The following is a 19,645-nucleotide window of genomic DNA, read 5'->3' as shown; positions in this document are numbered from 1 at the left end:
TAATCTCTCAGTAGAAAGTAGTAATATGTTGTTCAAAAATGTTTCAGTGAAAAATAGAAAATATCTGCTACTATTGTTCCTCTCAGCCAAGACTAATATCGGTATTATCTATCTGTATCTTAAGAACCTATGATGTATTTCCACCTTGCATAGAAAATAACTTTATTTATTTAAAAAATAACTTTTTATTCAACTATTTGCCAGTTATAATAGGCAAATAGTTGCATAAAAGCTGTGAGAGTCCTAGTATGAAACATGGGTATTTGACCATTATAGATGGTTATCAACTTCAGTCAGTACAAAGAGCTGTCTCATTTAATATCTGTGTTTTGTAGGGGTTTAAAAAAAAAAATCTATATTACCAGCATTAACCACAAGATGGCCACATTTGCATAGCATTTGGGAGAACTGAATCCTCCCATTTCTATCTAGAGGACTATATACCATAAAGATACTTTAAGTATTTTTGAAGGAATTAAAGCGCAAAAACAAGTATAAAATTAAAATGTATAATTTTAAAGCTGTTACATTTAAGGTGTTACTGGTTTTCTTTTGAGAACTTCTGTCATTACAATGGAAACATTAATTGCAGAAGTAGCATTCAGAAAGGATTTGTGATCTGAGAGTTCCTTTCTGAGTACTGGCAAATTGATGGTAAGCAGTTGAAAACATAAGGTGCCAGCAATTTAATTCCTGTTAAAGGTTAATCATATGCTTCCCAATTTCTATTTCATTGGTTATTTGATTGTGGATTTTTGTTTCCTACAGCCTATTTTTTTTTTTTTGTCAAAATGATGATCAGATTTGTTGTTCCAGTTAAAATTGATCTGCATTTAAAAAAGCCTCTGTCAGTGAGAGTGATTGCCACATCAGATCTTTTACTGCCATCACAGCAAAGCTACTGTGCTCCTGTTCTCTTATTTATTAATTTCTCTTTTTATATATACACTCACCTACTGGTTATCTGCTCTCATTTTGTATTCTTCTGGCTACCTGTTCTTCAAGGTTAGAAGCTGGTGAACTGTGCACTTTTTCCTATTTTTGCTGTCATTTAGGAGCTAGAGATCAGTTGAACAGCCACAGACAACTTTTTTTTCAGAGAAATTAAAATGACTTAGCCATAGCTGAAATGTAATAAATTATATATAATAAATGTGATAAATTATTCAGATGGTTGACTGGGGCTTGGATTTTTCAGGTGGGTTTGTTTTGCTTTATTTTGGTGTTTTTTGTTTATGGTGGGGTTTTTTTGGTGCTTCTTTTTGTGTGTTTTTTGTTTGTTTTTTGGTTTTTTTTCAGTTATTTTGTTTTTTCTAACACAGATTGTGGTGTGGTTAGTAGGGTACCAATGTTAACATAATCAATATAGACAAGTGATGTCCCTTCAGTTTGTTATATTTTGATTGTACCATTGTTCAAAGAAGCTATGTTGATAGTTGATGTTTACAAAGCACTTGTACTTGAAATTTCCTCTTGATCCAGGTAGTCTTATCAGCTGTGTTTTCTGTTCTTTAGAAGACTTTGTCAGTGATACCCTGCAGTGAAATCTTATCTGGACTCCATGCTATGTTCGAAGTGACAGTATCTGTATTTTTGTTTGTTTGCCTCCTCAACTGTTCTCATTCACTTTTATTTTATAATTGGTATCTCAGAGATGTGTGAAGCATCACAACTCTTTCTCTGAAAAAGCCATTTTTATCATGCTTTAGAACATAGACTACATGAGTGATAGAAATTCAACATGACTGCCTGATCAAATTACACTTTTCCTTGCCTGGGGGCATCTGTTGGTGTGTCTAGATATTGCAGTGTGTTTGCTTAACAGTGCTAACAATTTTGTCTTTTCTGTTTGACTTATCTAGCTGGAAGGGCCGTGTGTCCTGCAAATACAGAAAATTCGCAATGTTGCTGCACCAAAGGATAATGAAGAATCTCAGGCTGCTCCCAGAATGTTACGTTTACAGATGACTGATGGACACACAAGCTGCACAGCTATAGAATACAGTAGCATGTCAAAAATAAGGTGAACAACTTTATTTTCCATGTTTTCCTTTGATACTTAACTGTCCTTGAAATAATGGAAGTGTCCTTAGTAATTCATGAAAAAAAATTGCTTGACAAAAGAGGCTTTCATCTTGGATTTGTATATAAAGGAGAAATTTAAATTCAGCATGCAAAGGTATACATGAATGTGATTTACAGTTCTGTTTCTGCTGAACTACATAATGGAAGAAAGTGGATTTTTGGAGCCATCTACTGAGTTGTAGTTTCACAACACACAGCATTTTGGGGGTGAGTGTAAACTTGGGCGAAATTCCCAATTTTTAGTAGTAGCAGATCTTTTGCCTTGCCTTTGTAGCAGGAATGCCACAGACTTGACACTCCTAAGCCAGTGCAACTAATGCTACTTAACCATGAGCTGGCCTTTAACTTGGGTATTTCTTCAGTTAAAAGTGAAGGGTAAGAGAGCTGATTACTGCTGAACATGGAGATGTTTTGTGTGTTTGATTATGGAGGTGCTAAAAACAATCTCTGGTGTTTAGTGTGCAGAGTCAAGGTGTGATCTGCACTCTACTAGTTCAGATAACTTGGGTTTAAAAAAAAACCCTTCTTCTTTCTCAGCTAGCTGCAACTGTTAGATATACATAGATACTTAATTTTTGAACATCATCTTTTACTGTTAAATTGTTCCTTCTGAGCAGGAGCCAGCTTGCAGTTTAGAGTGATGCTGTCAGAACATTTAATGATATTTTAATTTTAGCTTGAGCCAGCAGAACTTGGAATATCATATTCCAATGCGAATATAAAGAGAGCAATAAAGAAAGGCAAACAGACTCCTGTGTTAGTAGATTCTAGATCACAAAATGTTTAATGATGAACACCCAGTACAAGACATAATTTGAAAACTTTTTGATAAAATCTCAAAAATGTTAGAGAACTCACCACTTTAGTAATGTTGTGAGCTATTCTTTTTACGTAACATTTGAAGATTTAATTTGTGTAATATGTAATTGTTTCAGGTTTGATGTTGGACTATTAAATTGCAATAATTTGCTGTTTCTGTACATAGTGTTATTTTACATAAATAAAAATCACAATTTTCTTTTAAATTATAGGTTTTTCATTACTATGGTTTCCATTTACCCCTTTCCTCTTGCCTAATTTTTTCTGTATTTATTTCATGTCTATTTTTTGATCTCATTTTCTTTGCCTTTATCAGAATAATCCAAAAATCCATTAACATTGCTAAGGTTAAATGCCACTGTATGGTGGTACTGTAATTGGATGACTCTACTATGAATGTTCCTCACCATGTGGTATGGGCATGTGATTGCAACAGTAGCTTTAGTATATTTTAAAGAGATTGTCTCTCAGTTGAAAGGTTTTAACTGGCTGTGTCCTGCTTCTCACAAAAAGAAGCAGTTTCCAAATTGCACTGCTTGTCATGTCTTTCAATTACATGTTGGAAATATGTGATTCTTTTATGCTTCTGCTGTTGCTTTTCCTAGGGTAGATTCATGTGAGAAGAAGATAAGCTGGCTCCTTGTGAGAGCTGATGACAGAAAGTATTTATATGTTTTTAAATTACAGAGTAGTAAGAGAAGAAGCACTACGAGTTGCATGTTTTTTTATATTTATTTATGCAGTCCTGCCTCTTAGCAATGTTCCTTTCTAACCACTCTATGTGTCTACTAAGTTTAATGTCAAAAACAAAAGAGACAATTAACTATTTGGAAATCCACTCTTAACTGTAAATATGAGGAAGCTGCCTCAAAGTCAGTTGTCTAAGAATATCATCTGATGGTCAAACCAAATAGTTTCTTTAGTTTGGTATTATGAAATTGGGTATTAACCAAACAGACAATTTGCCAATATTCATCTCTGTTAGAATCAAATTTGAAGTATGGCATTTTTGTATAATGGGTGGGAAGTGTTCCAATAAAGCTATTGAAAAGTACTGTGCTTTTTGATGCTATTTTTTTATTATGGCATATGATAATTGTAATAATTATGGAATAATTATATTGTATAAAAATATAATGGAATTATCATAAGAGTGGTTTTTATATGTTTCTTTGTGGCAGAATATCAATAAATGTATTTTAATTTTTTGACTTTGTTTCTACCTCTAGCCTGAACACTCCACCTGGAACAAAAATTAAGCTTTCAGGAACTGTTGAAGTGAGAAATGGATTCTTGCTGTTGGATGACAGTAACACAGCAGTTCTTGGAGGTGAAGTGGAGCATCTTATAGAAAAGTGGGAATTACAAAGGGTGAGGTAACACCACTGGCAATGCTTGTCTTACAAGTTGCATATTACATTTAAAAATGTCAAGCTTATTCTGTTGACTGTGAACTTTGGTATGATAAGCTTTTAGAACTGTACTGTCCAAATAGTTTTAGGGCTGCAGCTAAATGTATGGCAGTAAGTGATCTTTTCATGGGAACTGATTCATTTCTGCGGGGATTGAAAACATTAATCAAACACAGTAAATTTATTTTGGTAGTCATGGGTGGTTGCTTTCTTAAACAGTGTGTTTGGTACCAAAATACTATGGAGTTCTGCCTTTTACCATTACTGTCTGCAGACTGTGTCTTTTTGAGGCAAAAATAATTGAATAAATGTACAGAAAACATTGAAGTTGGTAACCTTTGGTATGAGCCCTGTATTCCACATTTCATCAGTAGTGTAGATAAATTGTGGTTACAAAGTCAAACTGGAAATATAAAATTCTTCCAGCAAGGCATAAATACATGTAAGCTCCTTTACTTTGGTTCCTGTCCCATTAAAACAAAAGTGGCTGCAGGAATATTTTTCCATACATTTTCTCACAAACAGGTGGAATTTCCTAAGGCAGGAGTTGTGACCCTACTGCCAATATTCTGAAATACTTGCCAGATTAACTATTGCTGCTACAACCACATCTCTGAAACAGAGTAGCTGCTTATGAACATGATGGTTAGTTCTGTATGAAGTACTCATTTTATTGCTGCTCCTGCTAAGCTGGGCTCAGTAATTTTTATAAGAACTGGACTTCTTTGGTGTTTGGTTGCACTTAGTAGATTTTGGCAAACTGGACCAAGATTAATTTGAATTTTAGAGGTACGCATTCTAGTAGATTCTGTTTGGCATCCTTCAGCTTTTACAGCTGAAAATAAAGGTTTTTTTAGGACACAAAAGCATTCCTGGTTTTAAATGGAGCTTTTAAATAAAAAAGGTTCTGGGGCCAACAGCAGAAACATCCCATTTTATGATTTTTATTCTTACTTAGTATTAAGTCTTGTGAGTTCTCTCTTCAGTTAAAAAATGCTGAGTTTTAAGGTAGATGGGGCAGAAGAGAGAACATAGAGCTAACACATTCTTAAGAATGTTGTGCAACTCACAAGACAAGAATAGAACTAGTTCGCTTTCTTGGTGATATTTTGGACAGTTTGTTTTCATATTTCTTCTACCTGGATGTCAACAGATAAGTTTTGCTTTATAAATAATAATTGGTTTTTAAAATCACTATGAAGAAATAACTTGCAACAGGCTCTATTTACATAAATAAAGAAAGCAAAGCATTTAATAACCAAAGGCATGCTGCTGACTGCAACTTTCAGCACTTGTTAGCCAGTTCTCTTGGCTGTATGCAATACATTTAACAGAGTGGTAGCTGTCACTGATTTGCTCTGGTATGGTACAGAAAGTTAACTATTGCCTGCTGCTATACCCTCAGTGCACTGGTTCTCAAACTTTTGGAGTTTGCCAGAGTATTGTTTTCTTTTTCTTGTTGACTAGCTAACAGCACATGAATGTGACCATGTCAGAAAAACTGTGGGTGACAAGGAATCATTTTGGACAGATGAACCATGGCCACTGGAAATTCTAGTTCCAGTTCTATATCCACACTGACAGGTAGACAGATAGGGCTCTAGAAGCCAGATGCTACATGGTAGCAGTTTCCCTAAGAGCCTGATGGTTCTATTCTGCTCAGAAAGGTTTTGTAGAAGTATACAGCTGACAAATAAGCATAATTGCTAAAATATCTGAGAGGTGATAAGGACATTGCCACTCCTTGTCTAATCTTGCCACGAAGGCGTAAATAAAATGCTGAATTGTATTCGCATAAAAAGACATAAAACTTTTATTTGTGTAACTATTTCAAATTAATTGTTCTGAAGCTAGTTTTTTTATTTTTAAAGGCAGTTTTATATTTTCTCTCCACTAGAAAGTCTGAGATGTGTTAGTTTGTAGATCATCCTGTGTAGATGATGAAATAAGGGGATGTTGTACTTAATATAAAGTTAGTATTATTAAGCCAAATGATATTATGAAACTTTAGAATAAAAGTTGTTTTTCCTTTCTTAAAGTATTGCCCTTGCACCTGCTTGTCAGCTTCTGCTTGTTCAGTTGTATTACTGTTTGTTCCATTCAGAACAGTTTTTGAAATTGCTCTCAGGAAGAATCAAGTTTCAGTAATAAAAGACTCATACTGTAGCATATGTGGAATGAATTATCACAGCATTGAACATCATTAAACAAATATCACAGCAATGTGACCAGCATAATCACACTGGATGAAGAGTAAATATGCTCTTCCTTGTAGCATTCAATTTTATCATAAGGTAAATTCTTGCCTGGAAATTTCAGGTCTTATTAAGTGTCCCTATTTAAGCAATAGTAAATAAATAAGGAAGGAATAAATGAGACTGTTGTTGTGAGATTTTTTTTTTCTAGACTATTTGGAAATATAAGATAAAGTGTCTTGGACATCTTTAGGAAAAATGCAATTACAAATAATTATTGCTTTGTGGTGTGTTCTGATGGTGACTGATGTTCCAAACATGAAGGATCAGTATCTGTAAGATATTGCTGGTACCCCTCTTATGAGGGAAGAGTACTTTGTATTGCTATTAAACAAAACACCAGACAATATGTAAAAGAAGTCTGAAGCAAATCTACTGAGACGATTGGTGAGACTGTTTGTTAGGTTCTTAAATTTTTAACACTAAGAATTACAGATCATCTAAAAGTAAAACTCTTAGTATACTAAGTATACTTAGTATACTAAGACTTTTCTCTTCTGGTGAAGGTGAGGCTAAATGTTGAGATTACCTCATGGGAAAAGGGAGTAGTTTTATGTATACTTCAAAATATATGTATAAAGAACGGCAAGGGTACAATGGTACGTAATGCCTAGCAATCTCATATTGTAAACCATAGTTTTTTAAAAGATACTCTAGGAAATACAGTTTTAATGTCATGATGCAAATAGAGCAAAAAGGGTAAAAGAAGTACACTAAATGTATTTAAAGCAAAGTTTATTGTAAATTATAGTTACTGCTGGGTTATGAGGAAATTTACTTGTAAGTTAAAAAACGATTGTGTGTGTTGGCAGTTTGCTTTTTATTCAGTGTAGTGTGAAACTTGGTTTCTAAAGCAGCTGCTCTCACTTCTCAGTAGAGAGTGTTCCTTGAGAAGAAGGTTTCAGGGCTCTTATTTACCATTAGATCATTAGAATTCTTTCATTATGGATAACAGTTTTATGCAATAATTTGTTATGATTCAAAATTTATGTAGGTAAATGTTGGTAATTGGGCAGTCAGTTTTTAAGGGCTTTTTTGCCATTTGCCCAATTGCACGTTTGAGCAGTAGATTGGAACAATTTTTTTCTTCTATGTGGTTTCTTGGTTCTGATTTGGGAAAGAAAGAAAAAAGTGTAAATTCAGCATGCTCTTCCTGATTATAGGACATGAGGAATTAATCTGATGCTTGAGTTCTTGTGTAGCGTATAATTTTTTTTCTTTAAATTATAATTTGATTCAGCATGGGAGTTCATTCCAAAATTGCCTGCATTTCTCTAGGTACAAACAAACAAGCAAACAAATAGAAATGGCAGAATAAGTGCAGGGTTTATTGCACCTGGAGTGCCTGCTCTGGGGAAGTGAAGTGGCCTGGCCATGAAATCACTGTTGTACTGTGCTGCTCCAGTTAATAGGTACAGGGGGGTGTGAGCATGCTGCAGTGATAAGTCCTTGGTTAGCTCATATTTCTAAGTGAACTGATTGAAACAAAAGCAAAAAAAATTCATTATTTCTGCACTTCTAAGTGCTTTTTTTAATAATTTATTGAATACTTTATCAGTGTTTTTTGCTCCAAGGCATGAGAAAAAGGATTATTCTTCTTTTTTCCCACCTTGAAAGGAATTAATAACTATAAATGATTTAGAAAACAGTCTTTGGCTCCTGAATAAAAGTAGTTAACTTGAAAGGAGTGGACCAAAAGTTTTAATTTGGGTATGTATTGACTAAATTAATCTATTACTTAGTTTAAGAAATTCTCTAACGACATAGTGGCTTAAAGCTTATTCATGTTTATACTCCATTTCTAACATGATGGATTTAAATCAATTCTACATCAGGGTAATAAATAGATAGGTAAATGTCATATATAGCCTTAAGTAATTAAGGCTGTATCTGGCAACAGAGTGTATGTAGTCATGCATGAATGTCCAGTGGGTGAAAAGGATGGTAAGAAATGAAGATAATAAAAAGATACATTATAGGAAATGCAATTTTTATGCATTTTTGCTGCATTAAGGATCTGCTCTTTTTTTTTCCTAGTAGCACAGCATTTTGTTTCCAGCAGTGGCAAAAGGAGATTAATTTTAGGGAGAGATCACAGTCTGAGCACTTATACAGACTTGACATACAGAATTACTATATATCAGAGGATACAATTCTGATTCATCGTTTCTGTGTTTGCTTATGTATGGGATCATGAATTTCACAGAATGGGTGAGGATGGAGGTCATCTGACTCAATTAAGGCCACCTAGAGCCAATTGTCCAGGACAGTGCCCTGGCAGCTTTTGAGTATTGCTAAGGATGGGGACTCTCCAGTCTCCCTGTCTCAGTCACTCTCACAGTCAAAAATGTCTTTTGAGATGGAGGGAATCTCCTGTATTTCAGTTTCTGTCCACTGTCTTTGTCATTTTATTGGGCACCACTGAAAAGAGCCTGTCTCCATCATACAGATCAATAAGGTCCCCTGAACCTTCCCTTCTCTAGGCTGAACCCTTTTTAAAGGTACTGTGTGCCTTTACAATCTCTACTGGCAGCGGGTTCATTGGACATTATATGAAGAAACATCTGCTGCCTATTTGTGTGCTTTCTTCTATTAGTGTAGATTTTGGTATAAAATTGAGTTTTCTACATTTATTCTATGTATTGCCATAGTGATTATGCAAAATTCCATACTTTTCTTTGTTTCTCTGCCTCTCCTCCAACCCTCTTCGTACCTTAGGTGACCCAAGATTTAAAAATACAAATTTCTTTTCTGCTTAAAATATTAATCTTGCAAATTTCATATTCTTCCTGAAATAGAGACATGTATCATATAATCTGGTTTCTGTTTGCAATTTATTAATTATCAGTTTTCTTTTACAGAGTTTGGCAAAACACAATAGGAGTAACATTGGAACAGAAGGTGGCCCTCCTCCTTTTGTACCTTTTGGGCAGGTATAGTGTACTTCTCTTTATCACTTCATAAAAGTACCTGTATTATGATATCTAGGTATCTTGTTCCAGTTAAGTAAAGGCTATCAAAACACCTTAGATCTTGATAACTTGGATATAAAAAATGCCTGTTAAAAAAAACCCCAAAACTGTGTTAATCCTGTCTCTTTCTTGTGACAGTCTCCAGTAACATTTTTCTTCTCGATTTCAAACTTAACTTTTTTTAGTGTTTGGAGCCTTTGATTTTGTTAGTCAGATCATGTAGGCATTAATTCAGTCCCTTCTTAAATGCCAGGGAATTTGGCAAGGATCAGCAAATTTCCAAGAATCATCATGATTAAATCACGATGTCTTAGCTCCATTATCATATTTTTTATCTATGAGTCTGCTACTCTAATGGAATAAAACTTGTGTGGGTCTTTTTTCAAAGGAGAGCAGGCAGAAGAGTTAATTAAAAATTTCTTTTGCATTTTCAGAAATGTGCATCTTATGTGCAAGTGGATAGCAGAGACCTTGATCGCAGAAAGACTCTGCAAATGACAAATACTGTAAAAACTGTTGCGGACAATGATGAATTTGAAAAGCAGAGAACAGCTGCTATTGCAGAAGTAGCAAAGAGCAAAGAGGTTAGAATGCATGTGTTGCAGCATTTTACTTACTGTGATTGATTTTTTCTTGTTAAGTATTTCTCTCCTAAATGACAAATGCTTTCTGATATTTGCCTGCTTATAATTCTGTTCCTGTATCTTTAAAAAGATTAATCAGAGTCCTTTTGAATTGATGGCTATGTTCTTATTTTAATAAAGCTAATAAATGTATCATAATGTTTTATTGTAGATATGATTTTGCTATCACTAATAAAAAATGAGGAGTTTACAATTTTGCTAATAAGATTTAAGTAATAAATGCAGGTTATCAATTTTAATCTGCTCTTTTTAATTCTCAAAGCCCCCATGATTCCCTGAACTTAGTCTGAAAAAGTAGCTAGGAAATTTAGTTCTAATGTGTCAGGTTTATATGTTCTCCTTTGTTCTTCTTTTTAGTTTCTTTCTCAAATTGCTTAGTAAGTTGCAACAGCTGGAATTATATACCCTTTTTACAGCCTCATTTGGGCACAGGGGAAAGAAAATCCTAACTAATAAATTAATCTTTTTCTGTGTGTGTGTAAATTAGTGGTTTATTTGTTGACCCATAGTATAATAAAAAAAAAACAACAAACCCACAACAACAAAAGAACTGCACTTTTTCTACCAGCTAAATATTCAGATTTATTTTCATTATTTCTGTTTGCTGAAATGTTATTTTGTGCTTATCTAAAGACCAAGACATTTGGAGGAGGTGGTGGTAGTAGCAGAAGCAATCTCAGTGTGAGTGCTGGAGGGAATCGAAACAGGGAACTGTTCCAGAAAGAGAAGATAGCAAAACCAGAGGGGAAGAATGAAGGTGTCTACCGAGAATTGGTAAGATAGAAGACTTTAATGGAGTCTTAAATATGTAATATTAAAAACAAAAGCCCAAATATAACAAGAATAAAATCAAAATACCTTGAGGAATTACGACTTTCCTTTCAATTAATTTTGAGGTCTGCTTAGAATGCTTATGCTGCTTTTGTACCTTACTGAGATAGTTACGAGTTTGATTGTGATTCTAGGCTAAACATTTATTTAGTAAAAGTTAAATATTTATCTCAGAGGTTAGATTCCATTAGGTTTGGGCTTTTTGTAGGGTCTTGATATGGCTATATTTGAACTTGTAGACAGAATGTTATATTCATGGGGTTCCAGTTAAGAATGGTTTTGATTGCAGCTATTGAAGTAGATGGGTAAATGGTATGACTTGGATGCAGGTGCAGTGTTATTTTCTGTACTTAATGCTTTGTGATTCCTGTTTTGGCTTTTTGTCATCATGCTGTATACAGTTTGGAATAACGGAGCCTGCATTTCTGCAGAAGCAAATTCTTTGCATTTCTTTGCTTTCTTCTGCAAAACCTCTAGCCTCTATTATATTTACTCTGTATTTTAAGAAGTAACTGGGTTTTGCATTGTCTGTAAAAGTTGTGAAAGGTTTCAAACTGGAACAGATGGCTAGTTTTAATATCCATATTTTTTTGAAATATTTCTTTTTAGTTTTCATAGAAATGAGGAGAATTTGTGCTTGAAAGCCTGTCATAGTAGAACTGTAAACTAATGGATGAAAAACCATACTACTAATAAAAATATCCCTTGATTTTCCAGGTTCTTTTGAAATTGTATGCAAAGATTTTATATAAAATGGGAATATTTATAATCAATTAAACAAGAAATATTGTTTCAATTAATAATTAATGTAAAATCTGATGGGTTTATAGATTGTTGTATTTATTACTTTTGTGTGTACCTTTTATTTCAGGTTGATGAAAAGGCTCTGAAACACATAACAGAGATGGGTTTTAGCAAAGAAGCAGCAAGACAGGCACTTATGGATAACAGTAACAGCCTAGAGGCAGCATTAAATTTTCTTCTGAACAATAGTAAACAGAAACCTATTCAGGGACCACCACCTAGAGGTAAAACTTGCTTTAAAGAGATGCTTTAAAACTGTTTACAAGTCAAAGAATTTGTGTATGGTGGATTATTAATGTAGTTATAGAAGGGTATATTTGCATGTTTCTTTCCTGCAAGTTAGAATGCATTGCAGACCTGAAAGCAAATCCCTAAGAAAGGTTTCTGCGTATTATGTTCTTGTCAAAATTTTTGAATTGGAAGTCAGATACTTAATTAGCCTTAAATGGGAAATGTGTATTCCAGAATCACAGAGGAACATGGGTTGGAAGGGACCATAAAGATAGATCATCTTGTTCCATCTCCCAGACAGAGAGGCTACCCATTAGATCAGGTTGCTCAGGACCCCATCCAGTCTGGCCTTGAACACTTCCAAGGATAGAGCATCCACAGCTTCTATGGACAACCTGTTCTAGTGCTTCATTACCCTCATAGTAAAGAATTTCTTCCTCACATCTAATCTAAATCTCTCCAGTTTTTAGTTTAAAATTGTTCTCCCTTGTCCTGTCAGTGCCTTTCTGTGACAGAATTTTTTAAAGACAGAAAATACAAACATTTTCTAAATCAAATGAAAACATGTGTGTGCTTTTTTATTATTTTATTACTCATTCACAAAAAGGCTTTGATGCTTACAGGTAAGGGGAAAGGCCGAGGCCGAATAAGACCAGAAGATGAAGAAGAGCTAGGAAATGCCAGACCATCTGCACCAAGTACACTGTTTGATTTCTTGGAATCCAAAATGGGTACTCTAACAGTAGAGGGTGAGTTACTGAAACTAATGTGTCTGGAACAAATGTTGGATAATGTAGGTAGAATTCTTTTTTTCTAGTTGTCATCTAAAAGTTAATTGTTAGAATTTCCTCCACAGCCAGTCATTAAAAAAGAAAAGAGTGCTTGGAGAATTATTCCTCTCAGGAAAGGTCACATAAGTTGCTCTGTGGTGGTTAGATGTCTAAAAGTCAGTAATTTGAAATAAGATGACATAAATCACAATTTGTTAATGATTGGATTATTCCTGAATCAGGATTTTTCATTCATGATATCATAACTCTTCACTGTATTTATCAAAAATCTAAATATTCAAAGAAAATAACTTTTAAATACACCAGCATTCTGCATTAGCTGATAAAATTTTGTAAACTGGTCAGATAATGAGTATAACCACATTTTCAGAAAGCAGATATAGGGAATGATATTTGAAATATTTCTTGGCAACTCATTTTACTTACCAAAGATGCATTAGGTTTTTTACAGTGAACAGAAATGAAAACAGTGGTAGTGTTTTTGGCTTACACTGCTGACATTGATTTTTCTTTGGATCCATTTTCTGTTTATATTGAGATATTACAGAAGGCTTTTATGTTTGACTGAAAGACATTTAAAGGAAAATAAAAGAAATAATCCCTGCAGGTTATATAAATTTCTTATTGTCAGTGATTTTGAAGTAAGTAGGTAATAGTAGTTTATCAAGACTTCTGAATGAATGAATTGCTTTTTTAAAATGATACTACTGATTGCTTAGGGGGACTTATATGATCCTTTGGATTTAGTACATGTATGCAGACAATAAAGCATAGTTTTATGTGAGTAAAAAAATAGATATATTTATTACTTCAGTTATATTATTTACTTCAGTTTATAATCTTGAATATTGTCTTTTAAAGATAAATACATATAGCTTTTATGAGTTTTTTTTTTCTCTTAAATAAATATAAAAAGATTCCATTAATATCATAAGGAAAACATAATTCTATTAAAACTTTTTAAAGCTTTTATACTCCTTCAGTTGTCAAAGGTTCTGGCATATTTCATAGCATGACACACAGGGTTTTTGCTTTTATGTTTTTTACCACTATGTTGGTTTTTCTCGCTTTATCTGAGTAATCAATATGTAATCTAGCATACTATTCCTGAACCATGCTTTCCTGAAAAGAACCCAAACCCAACTTGTTAGCATTTTTGAAGAGTTCAGAAAGTTTTCTGATTATTTTGTGAAATTCTTTTCAATCTTTTTACCTTTTTTTTTTCTGAAAAAAAGTAAACGTTGTGGTTTGCAAGGCTTTGAAGCGGTTGCTTAGTTTCATGTTCTTAGTTTTTATTTTCCTTACTGGGAGTTTATAGCCCATAGGATTACATCTCTGTTTCTATGCCAGGTTTTACTTTTTCTTGCAGAGACTTTTAAACAGATATTTCAAGAAATACATAGGCGTATTTATTTTTTCCTTTCAAAAGTGATTTTTTCCTTGCCAAATTTGAGAAAAACTCTGCAGTCTGATGAATTCAAACACATCCTTAAAATCATATATAGAAAGTTAATTTTCTGCAATTTTATTGCCTCAGCCTTTGAAAATAATTTCAGTTAAATTCTTGATTATTACTTGTCTTAAGCTCCTTTCAAACTGAGATGACAGGAGTTTTAAAAGTATTTGCTGAGTGATCTATCTGCATTGACCATACTTAGCACTGTGAACTCTTCAGTCACTAAGTCTGCATCCAAATGTCTGCAGACAACAGGATATATGTATTACTAGTACCTCTTAAATTTAATTTGTTTCTGTCATCTGTGAGCAGTAGAGACATGTAGTTTCACTTAGAATTAGAAAAGTATTGGTCAGAAATGAAAGGCACGTTGGACAAACTGATGGAAACAACTCAAATATATAATGTTACAAAGCCAAAAATGTCTCTTCATTGATTTTCCTGCACAGTAATACACTAAGGAGCTCCCAGGCTGGCAGGTTTTTCTCCATTTATATTCACCAAACACTGTGTTATACTACATAAAAAAGAAGATAAATTGTTCTGCAGTATTTCTGGCACCTTGCTGTCCTGTGTGGTCTCTGAAATCTCATACTGTTTTTTAGGTATTCAGAAAGAAAGGGGTTTGTGCAGGGACAGTAGTTTTGAATAAATGAGCACGCCCCTATTGTTGTATGTTTGTATATGACCGGGAGCAGATAATTACCTGGAATGGCCATATTTATCATTATTGCAAGCATTAAAGTCCTATACATTTCAGACAGAGTGTAATTCCTTCTAAATGACGGGGAGTTGATGTGATATCCAGAAAACAAAAGGCGATTTTGCTGAACTGAGCTAAATATTTTTTTAATGCTGTACTATTCCAAATTTTCTTCAAAATCTTAGGTGATCCTTATGTGGGGAGAGAAAGTGTCTGAAAAAAAGAATTATTTCTCTTTTCAAGTACACAGAAGATTGATATGCTTTGTGCATCCCTCCTTGTTTTTCTTATCTACTGTTTCTGATTGTACCTTAAACCTTAGTAGTGTGGAGAATTTCTAAATTCACTTCTGGCTGGGTGGTTCTATTGCTGAACAGGAACTGCAGAACTGTTGAATTTTTTTCTTTGACTTGGTACCTTTTCATACTTGTGTTTGGAACAAGTAGAAAAACATTTAAATACCTTTGTATTTTTTAGTAGGTACTTACATTCCTTTTAAAAGTTAAGACAGCACATTAAGTTTCTTGTTGTTTGATTTTTTTTATTAAAGAAGTACATATTAGTTATAAGAAAGCATGTTAGTGTTTTGCCCTGTAAGTGTTATCTTGTGATTGGTTTTTTGTGTTTCATCTTCTTTTTTCAGTTAAGGAAATACTGTTTTAAATAATTACAGCTATCAAAAGTATTAAATATATGACTCCATGATCTGCCAGCTCTTTAACTGTAAACCACAGCATACTTCAAACATGCTTTATTCAAATGAAATGCAAAGAATTAAAACAAACATATCCTTAGCTTTAAACCGCTTGCTTATTTATTTATTTATTTATTTATTTATTTATTTATGTGAATGGTTGGTGGCACCTACAGAAGTATTTCTGTATTGGAATTAAGTAGTTTGAATTTTGGCAAGAGAAACCTCCTGACTGCAAGAGATAACACAAATAGACAAAATTGCTTTCAATTAGCTGCCTATGCTTGCACTTGGTTAAATTCTGCTTCTGAACCCAAAAGATTTTTTCCATTAATCTCCTTATTGTTATCTTTTGTTTTGAGAAACAGCTATCTATCTTTGCCAGCTTAAATAAGTAAACACAATGATTATCAGAGAGAATAAGATGATACCGAGAGCTCTGGCTATTGTATTAAGGAATAATGAACATTATCATTTATCTAGTCCCAAATAAATTAAAGGTTTGAAATGGTAATACAATACAATGTAATTAAAGAATATTTGTTTCATTTTGTAGTCACAAAATTTGTTTGAATATCTTGGAGGCTGCTTGGAGGGGGAAAAAATAGTCTGACTCTTTGGAGTTAAAAGAAATTTGTAACATTTGAATTTTGCCATGAAGTAGCCATGTTTTCAACAAGTATGGATACTGACAAGAGATCCAAGTTGAATAATAGTCATATTTCTCATTCAGCCTTAATTCTAAAAATTCAACTTCAGTCAGAGCTAATTGTGACTATCAAGAAAATGGCTTATATTTGTTGTATTGGTATGTTGGCATTGATGATATATGTTACAAAGCTTGTAATTTCATTTTGTCTTTAAATATAAAGGAGACAAATATAATAAAGTTCATACATTTTAAAGAATAATAAAAAACTATCAGTTTTTGCTCAAGTCCTTTAATCCATTCAGTTAAAATTTGTAGTGAATACAATGCAGAATGTTTTAGATTTTTTGTCCACTTGTTTATTATCACTCTTCTCAGCTTGTGTTTGTTTTGTTTCAACAGAAACATGCACTCATCCCTGTTCCTCAGTGTTGCTACATTTTAGAAAGAATTATATTGATATTTATTTAACTTGACAATGCTATTGAGTAATGGGAATTTTGCTTCGTGACACAAAGTATTTGCAAACGTATTGCTAATTCTCTTCTAGTTTTTTAATCTTTTGGCCAGTACAAGATAGAACATGCCCTGGAGGTAGCTGTCTCAAAGATGTACTTCCATACAGTTACATAAAAGTATTATTCAGTTTGAGAGGAGAAACCCAAAACATTGCCACCAGTGTGGGAAGGGCCATGGTCATTGAATTTAGCCGCATTATTAAATATGATACAATCCACAGGAGAGGACCACGGGAAACCATACTCTTTAAATTCTATTGTGTGTTGAGCAGTGCTTTATAAATTGTGTTGGCTGGAATTTCCAAGTGCAGCAGGTCCTGCTGGTTTCTTGTAATCAGGGGAATGTGATTTGTCCTGTATGGTTCTCTTGCGTCATCACATACAAAAGCCAAAATGGGTAACATGAGTGAGTGAGTGAGCGAGTGTGTGTGTTTTTTCTGACAAAATGCTACCCATCATCTCTAAACCTCCGAGTAGATGACAAGAACATTATCATTAATTTTTAAGTGTATTTTTTCCAGACTATCTTCCCAAACCTCTGGTTACAATGATTATGACTGAGTTAACCCTGCTCTTTGAGAGTAGCTTACTAAATCTGCTTGTTAAAGTCCAAATTAATATTTGTTATAGCCCTGTAGGAAGCATTACTTTTCTGGGGACAGTTGCTAATGTTTTCTTGGAGTTGGGGCAGGAAATAGAAGCAGTTGTGGTAGACAACTTGTGAATGGGATCCCTTGATGCTTTTCTTGATCCCTATTTCTCATAAAGAAACTTTAGAATCCCTTCATTTTTGTGGTGATCAGGCCAGATGGCACAAATACATGAAGAACCAGTACTATTCTCATCTTCTGGCTTTTTTTGTTGACTACTGTTTATAAAGTAACAGTTGCTGTTACTTGGCCGTTTCCATTTGTGAGTGATTTGTGCTTGAATGTCAGCCAATCAGTTAATGTGTCCTGCTCATTCAAGGCTGCCCTGTATGATGTGGTCCCCAGGGAAACTTTCAGCACAAGAACTGCACCTCTGTAGAAAACATAAGTTTATTGGATTTTGCCTACCTTAAGGTTAAACTAAAATAAGTCAGGTGTTTTGTGTCAGCCTTTGTATGTCACAGTAAAGAAACACAGAAAAAAATAACGTGCTCACTGTTTTGAAATTCTCTAGTCACTTTACCTGCTGTCTAACATGTAGTATTATTATAACTTTCCACTAATATTTAAAAAAAATCTGTAATCAAAGGATGCAACACACTTCTAAATCAGCTTGCAGCTTTTATGTTATGATCACATTATATTGTGTAGACAATAACTAAAATTACTCGTTACATGCTAAGAAATTGAACAGAAATTTCAGTAAACTTTTTTTGCATTATAGAACAATATGTCTATGTTTTGCTTTTTCCTTGAGGCTTTAACTAAACTTTAACTGCTTTGGATGCATTTGTGTTGTATAGAGTCCTTGTACCTTGCATGTACCAAGTGCTGTCACTACCCATCTCAGCTCAGGAAATGTTTATTCATTTATAAAAAGGGCAAAGAACAGCCCTTAAGAGGAAATGTTTTGAGCCAAACCTAATATCCTGACACCTAGGAGAGTATTGCCATGCCCAATCTAGTCATGAACCCATTCCTGGTTTTTTTTCTGTTGGAACAGAGACTTTTTAGAAATTTAATTTAATGGATTTAATGTTACAGAATATTAAATAAGATGGTTTATAGTGAATTAAGTTAGAGTTTTATATGCATTTTTCTGTAATGGTATGTACAAGGGAGAAAACATTCAAGGGTCATCGAACTGTTAAGTCATTTCGTGTGTAATTAACATTAGGAATAGACCTAAGAGCTTAGGTTGGGCATAGGAGGAGTGGAAGCCTGAGCATTTTACTACCAGAAGAGAAGAGGTATAAATTAAGAATGTTGTGATCAAAGGCTGTTAATTAATTAGGAAGTTAAATCTTTCTAGATGATAGGAAGTCTGTAAAATTGGTATTATACAGAAGTGGAAAAGTGGAATGAAGATATTTAGTAAAAAGTTACAGATATAAAATAATGAAAAACAGTATTTTCATGTCTCATTTGTAAAGAAGAAATAAGGAGGTACTTCTGTCTTTTAAGCTTTTACTCTAACAACAAAAAATGAATTATACAAGATTTAAAGTCATCTTTGCATTTTTAAAAAGAAAATGCATATTTATGACCCTCTTGTATCTTTCTGAGTAGTATATATTTACATATTAATGCATTAAAAATGTGATGGGTTTCAAAGTAACAAATTATAGAGTAAGATGTATTTTTACCAAGATCATGTTCAAGCTAAGCCTTATTTAAGCTTGTGTCATGTTAAAAACCAAAAACATTAGATCATTTTTGTAAAACAAATATGACTTCTAAAAGTTATGCTATGTCAAGTATATGTAAAAATTGAGCTAGATGCTTATTGGGCAATTTAGTAAATTAAATTGATAAAAATTCTGTGAACTACTAGAAGTAATGTGATGCTTGGAAGTATTTTTCTTTAAAAAAAAAACAGGTAAAATTTACATTTTAATTTTAACTTATCATCTAGTATGTAATTGTGAAAGTTGATACATTTGCTGTCGGGTATCAGCATTCATTGTTTCTAGTGGTAACATTCCTTTTCATGGGAGTGTAAAAGAGCCTGAGTACACAGCCCCACCAGGCCCATGCAGGCTCAGGCTCATGGACACAAGCAAGAGAATGACACCTTTGCAGCTGCCCACATGGCACAAAATTGCTCATGTAGACATGAATCCCTTCAATG

General features: G+C 33.6%; 1 protein-coding gene across 5 annotated transcripts in view; it reads left to right on the top strand.

Moving 5' to 3' along the window:
• The window catches only part of TDRD3 (tudor domain containing 3), a 92,637-nt gene that overhangs the window by 46,248 nt on the left and 26,744 nt on the right, over nucleotides 1-19,645 (top strand). For all 5 annotated transcript variants that reach the window (XM_005516409.3, XM_014249352.2, XM_014249362.2 and 2 more), the window contains 7 exons: nucleotides 1,863-2,023; nucleotides 4,134-4,275; nucleotides 9,433-9,504; nucleotides 9,978-10,127; nucleotides 10,821-10,961; nucleotides 11,890-12,046; nucleotides 12,677-12,802. In XM_005516409.3, the coding sequence (XP_005516466.1) occupies nucleotides 1,863-2,023; nucleotides 4,134-4,275; nucleotides 9,433-9,504; nucleotides 9,978-10,127; nucleotides 10,821-10,961; nucleotides 11,890-12,046; nucleotides 12,677-12,802 (949 nt within the window). The remainder of the gene's footprint in view (nucleotides 1-1,862; nucleotides 2,024-4,133; nucleotides 4,276-9,432; nucleotides 9,505-9,977; nucleotides 10,128-10,820; nucleotides 10,962-11,889; nucleotides 12,047-12,676; nucleotides 12,803-19,645) is intronic.

This window comes from Pseudopodoces humilis, chromosome 2 (genome assembly GCF_049639895.1).
Source record: "Pseudopodoces humilis isolate 2021_Gansu_Grassland_sample_001 chromosome 2, ASM4963989v1, whole genome shotgun sequence".
Taxonomy (NCBI): domain Eukaryota; kingdom Metazoa; phylum Chordata; class Aves; order Passeriformes; family Paridae; genus Pseudopodoces; species Pseudopodoces humilis.
The sequence above is the reverse complement of the archived record's forward strand: the minus strand, read 5'-3'. Positions and strand labels throughout refer to the sequence as shown.